The 5,971-nt window shown below is 35.0% G+C and overlaps 1 protein-coding gene across 1 annotated transcript in view; it reads left to right on the top strand.

The window, feature by feature from the left end:
• The first annotated feature begins 4,476 nt into the window (after positions 1-4,476).
• Positions 4,477-5,971, top strand: part of DYRK2 (dual specificity tyrosine phosphorylation regulated kinase 2) — a 25,214-nt gene continuing 23,719 nt past the window's right edge. The window contains exon 1 of the mRNA XM_072401322.1: positions 4,477-4,736. Coding sequence (XP_072257423.1) covers positions 4,733-4,736 — 4 coding nt within the window. The 5' untranslated portion in view covers positions 4,477-4,732. The remainder of the gene's footprint in view (positions 4,737-5,971) is intronic.

Consider the following 5,971-nt stretch of genomic DNA (forward strand, 5'->3'; position numbering starts at 1 on the left):
AAAACATTTAAACAGCGCAAACATTTTTTTAGGGCTATGGGTAATGTGTGTGCCATTAGAAAGAATGATTTTTTAGGGGAACAGTGACTTTTAATCCAAGATCGCCAGTAAAAAGCTGTTGGATAAGCGCGGCTCCGTGCGCGAGCTTTTTCAGTTGCTGAATAGCGCGACCGTGTACGATCCCGGATCGCTAATACGAATGCGCGAGCGATAATCCGATTTTGCTTGATGAATCAGGGGCAATGTTTTTACAGACAGTAGAAAAGACCAAGTATCCCTTTTACACTAATTAAACTGTCACCAGCCCTGCTCCCATTATTATTTATCAAAGATGATATATTGACACCAAATAAAGAAAGTGTAATTATACCCTGCACTCCCATTATTATGTTTGTTTTTAGTAGCACAGTAGGTCCTATGATCCTGTTTTTTAACATGGCGTGCTTTTTGTTATGTTAAGTTTACAAGGTGTAAATAAATATGGGAACATAGGAACATTTCTACTAACCAGGTAAACCGGTTCCAATTTATTGTGTGAAAAACACTTGAGGTACTTTGGAAATAAAGAAAACTTTCTATACTTTTTTTTGTTGTCAAATAGTTATGAATATTTGTAGGTTAATGAACAAACTCATTTTTAACTATATCAAAAGTACATATAGAAGTAATTTAACTTTGTTCTGTCTGCACAACTTATAAAAGGCATATGAGTTGTATTGTTACTTGGTAACAGAAAGTCGTAAATTGGATTAAGCCTCAAACATAACACCAAATAATTCATATAACATTACTAGAACTTTCCATCTGTCTCTATATATAATCTGAGAATTAAAAGTTCAGGTATAATTAAATAGGTCTCTTTAGCAGGATTTCTTTACATTTTGTTACAACTTGGTGAAAGTTGTTTTCCTTCTTAAACAAATAACAGAAACACATTTGTTGGCCTTATGATGAGGACAAACTGATCTCACTGAGAGTCATATGTGGAGCAGTTAAAGTTTTTCTCCAACCTGAAAACTTCAGTCTTAAAACCCCAAATGATCCTTATTAATCTCACATGCACCAATTCTTACACATTGTTGTGAAAAGTGTACATAAGGACTTACTCACACTGGCAGTGAGGTTGTGGTGTGTTTACCGCTTCCAGAAAATGCCGCCACATGAGGATACTTTACATGTAGCGTTTCCCTGCGGCAGCCCACTTAGGGAATGAATTTGGATGGCAGAGAACAGTACAAGTACACCCCCATAGCACCTTGAAGCACCATTGTTTAAAGAGCGCTGAAAAATGGTAGATATAGCCAATCAAAAAAGAATATATTGCCAGCACACCCAGATCTTCTGCAATCACCATGCTAAATACATTATTGCAATATTTTGGAGCAACTAGGGGGGTCCATTCATCAGGCAAGGTGACAAATGTTATGTATATACATAGATATATTGGATTTGTTTGTAATATTCTGCATATTCGAAAGTGTTAACAAGTTTGAAAGCAACTAATGAACTACTTAATTACAAAGGATGAGGATCCCGCTTTTTATGAATGGAAAAGACGTCAAGATAGGCATAACAAACCTTATAAGTCTTGCTTATCAACTTTTTAAACAACACTTTTTACATCACATTGTAAAAGTCCTGTAAAATAAATAGTTGGTAAATATAAGGATTACACTGCCAAAGCTTAGATCAAATATAAGGCAAATATCATTGAGTATTGCTCAGCATAAGAAAATCAAGCAAGCTTTTATGGCAGTTTATTGGAGTTCACAGATATTATTTTCCATTATGAGTATCCAGTATAAAAGTTGGAAAGGTCCTGGGATATCTATTCTCTATCTATCAATCTGCCAATGACTTACTGCTTGCATTACAACATACTAGTTACCAATGCTGCAGTATAAATGGAAAAAAGTGACCATTTTCTGGTTTACATATTTTCTTTTTGAAAAGGCTGTTGACAAAGAGGCTTATCTAGTACTTCTTTTCAGTAACATCAAACAAGTCAGCTGGTCTTACATTAATAAAATGTCCTCATTTAAATGTCAACTTTTCTTTATGAACACACCATAACACTCATACAAACTGATACTGCTCATTCAGATGATGATGTAGCGTGTACAAAACCTGTAACAGAAAGGCCCTGCAGGGCAAAGGTTGGGTCATTGACCCTCTTACAACCACTAGCTATCAATCCTTCATTACTAGTCATATGTATTTTCCCTGTCTGGCTTAGAGCTATAGCTTCTTCTGTTCCGTTTACCTATGAAACTAATTACATTAAATAGGGACATTTACCACTAGTTGGGGGATCTCCGCTTTAGATCAATAGGGTGGCTAAATTGTGCGTAGAGTAGGTACATATTCATTTTGCCTCCATAAGAATCACAACTGTTAGTTATCATAGATTTACATCTGAGCTTTTTAAAATAATATAAGGTTATTAGGTTCATTTAACCCTCCTACACAGTAATGGAACTGAACAACATTATAACAGCCCTGACAAACAAGATTTAAAAGACTAGTGTAACTGTCAGGGTTTTTCTAGAAAGCATGGATATTATGACAGCACTAGCAATATACGCACCACATCATTAGAATAGTAAACGTATGGTAATGTAACAAATGCAGACATGCACTCTCTATCTCAGACTACATAGCTGCTTTTTCATTATACTCAGGAATTAGAAAAGATAGTCTAGATATGTCTAGTACAGGGGTATGATGTTTTGTTTTAATGATAACCTCACCCTGTATCCAAACAGACGAATATATTTCATTTATAGATCCTCATCAAAACACAGTCATCACATTAAAACAATTAGTTTAACCAATCAAATAGGTGGTTTATAATGTTATTTTATTACATGTATTAACATGTGAAAAAAAAGAAACATTGTTTCCATCATATGCCCTGGATAATGATTATTTTTGCAATAAAACAAAGGTTAATATTGTTGTTCCTGGCAAATAGAAAATTTACCTGATCACAAAAGGTCACATACATGTTTTTTCAAATTCACAAATGTTGTCTAAATTTGAAAATCAAATGTATAATGAATAATGTAACACCAGTGATGTAGTCTCCTGTTTATGTCTTCACTTTATTGTAAAAAAAGCAAGCTATATTCAAAAGCAATCTTTAACCTTAATAATCAGACTGGCATTGTGTTATTGAGTAATGGTGTCAAGTGAATGTCCCCATGTATATGGTCTCATAGTAAAAAATAATGGTTTTACCACTTTACAGGTATTTTAGCCACAGAATCTTGTTTTGATGTTCAGAAAGACGGGTATGCCTCCTACTCCTACTACCTACCCAAAGGTTTGATCATTGACGTTAAATGGATATTAGAAGTTTTGTCTTCACTTGCTGCATGGTTGTCCTGGGTCACAGGCTCCGAAAGGTTTGAAGCCAGAGAATTAGAAGCATAGTCATGCAGAAGCTCAGTAATAGCATTCTTGTTCATACTCTCAACAAAGTCCCCTTTTATAAGGCACATACTGCCCCATATCTTACTCTCTGCACTCATCTCTTGTACATATTGCATGCTTTCATACCTGCACTCCTCTTAACATACATCTCACCGTCAAACTATATTACAAATATACCTCTCTTGCACATACTTCCCATTGTTATGCACTCACCACTTCCATGCTGCCTGCCATCCTACACCTTGCACTCCCAATCTGCACAGTTTGCTGTCATACCCCCATCACGCCTCTCCAATATAGCACACTGGCATACCCTCTACATTACTTTCCTGCATATGCTTCCCTGTCATACCATAAGCACTCTCCTCCTGTACATACTGCCCAATGTCATACACAGTACTCCTCCTCAGCACTTCATGCCTGACCTTACACACTTTATTCTTGACATATTATTTGCCTCTGCAATACACTTCTGCTAATCATGCCAGCTTGAAAACCCTTAGCACACACTCATACCCTCTGTTCTTGCATATACTCTCCCATGGCATACTCTACACACTCTTCATCTGTGCATAATGTGCATTACCCCGACTACATCCTATCCTGTACAAATTACCCCACGTCATGTTACTTTTTGTTTTCAGTGAAAAAGGTAAGGAAGTAGCTGGGACATTTACATAATGCTCTATATACAATATTTTTTTAAACTAGAATATATATATATATTGCATTTTTAAAATTTTGCAGAATATTATGTCCTTTTGAAATGTATTGCAATGAATAGTTCTTTTTATCTATTTAGTTCTTCCAAGAAATAAACATTAGCATAATGCATGTGGGCCCGGACATGAATCTTAAAATGTTTGTTATAGAAAGTAAATGTTGGCTACACAAGATACTTGATTCCTGTCTGTGCTGAGGAGTATGGCAAAAATACACCACTGAACATAATGATGAACTCCCACTCCTTATGTTCTCTCATCTCATTTTAGAAGACAGCTAGTGTGACATCTCTCCTCCATGGAACACTCCATCTGCTCCCTCCTGCAGTAAATGTACAGGTACAAATAGTATTCTGCTCCCCTGCAGAAGCTACAGGAAACATACTATTTGTTCCTTGTTTATTTGTCTTCTGCTAAACTTGTCATCGAGCAGCAGTGTTCCCGTTAATGATAATACAGAAACAGGAGAGCAGGAACAAGGCTTTAAATAGAACCATCACTTCTCTACTATGCCTTCAGTCCTGATACCCTGTAGCAGTTCATTGCTAACAAACATGAAATAGACGTCCTTAATTATGGGTAAGTGCAATCTTCAATAGCGTGGGAAAAAATGCAATGTTTATTTGGAATTTCTGACATTCCCCTGACATTTTTACAACTATATAAGTTTTCTTTGCGTTATTAAATATACATTTATTTTATGAACCTTTGAGTATGTAGTAGCTAGGTGCATATTATTTTGTGCTGAAAAGCTGCCAATAGCCCTGGTTATAAACCAAGGTTATAATTGAAATACACATTTAAAATCTAATAAGGGTTTTGTATATATGCAGAGATATATATACTCTACCTAATTTAAGTGCAGGCTCCTTAAATGTTACAGAATGGATACTGGTGGTAGCAATCCATTTTGCTATCTCTAGGTTTAAAACTATTTACTGTAAGGGTATTGAATAATTATCAGATATTGCAAAAACTGCTTCCTCTTAAGTTCATTTGTTAATTGTTTTTGACAAAGTATTTTACTATTGTAATGCTGATTTTCATTTTAAGTTTTAAAGAGCCATATATTTTAATTTCAATTTTCATGGTTTTATGCTTAATACTTACTGCAAAATATGTCCAGGACTGTATTACTGATCTGATTACGGAGACAAAACTTGGAGCAATCATAAGCAAAGTTTAATGGGTGGTGTTCGTATTTTGCAGAATCTTTTAATGACCTGGTCTGTCCTTTCTGCAGACTACATACTGTAGCTCTGTAGAGGACCATATATATTGTATGTTTTTAACAAAGTAGTAAAATAAACTTTTGTAGTGATTTAAAGCCAAGGGCATCTATATGCTTTATTGCTTGTTTATCAACAATTTTTGGTTCATAAGGTACTCATAAGTGGCATAGGGGCTTGAACAATGTGAATAATTTTGATGCAACAGTGTTATAGTAAATAGGGTACTTACAACTACAAAAAAAACCCTAAACAATTTAATTAATAACATGTTAAAATATATTTAGTAAAAAGTAAGCACACTACAGACACAATTAATATCAATGAATAATAAGTTAAACCTTTAACCAATGAAATATGTTGGATGTAAACACATCCCTTTGAAAATGCTGGTTGCTTGGCTATTTTACTGACCATTTCACATAAATATTTTAAGTCAGTTACTCCCCACAAGTATACATATCACACAATTCAGAAATCCTATTTATGTATTAAGCAACAGTCCACTGTATAAGGGGCACGGACAGCTCCATAAGCATGCTGGAAAAAATGTATCCTGAGAGTGCTTGATATTTGCAAATTTTT

The sequence above is a fragment of the Pyxicephalus adspersus genome, chromosome 2 (genome assembly GCF_032062135.1).
Source record: "Pyxicephalus adspersus chromosome 2, UCB_Pads_2.0, whole genome shotgun sequence".
Classification (NCBI taxonomy): domain Eukaryota; kingdom Metazoa; phylum Chordata; class Amphibia; order Anura; family Pyxicephalidae; genus Pyxicephalus; species Pyxicephalus adspersus.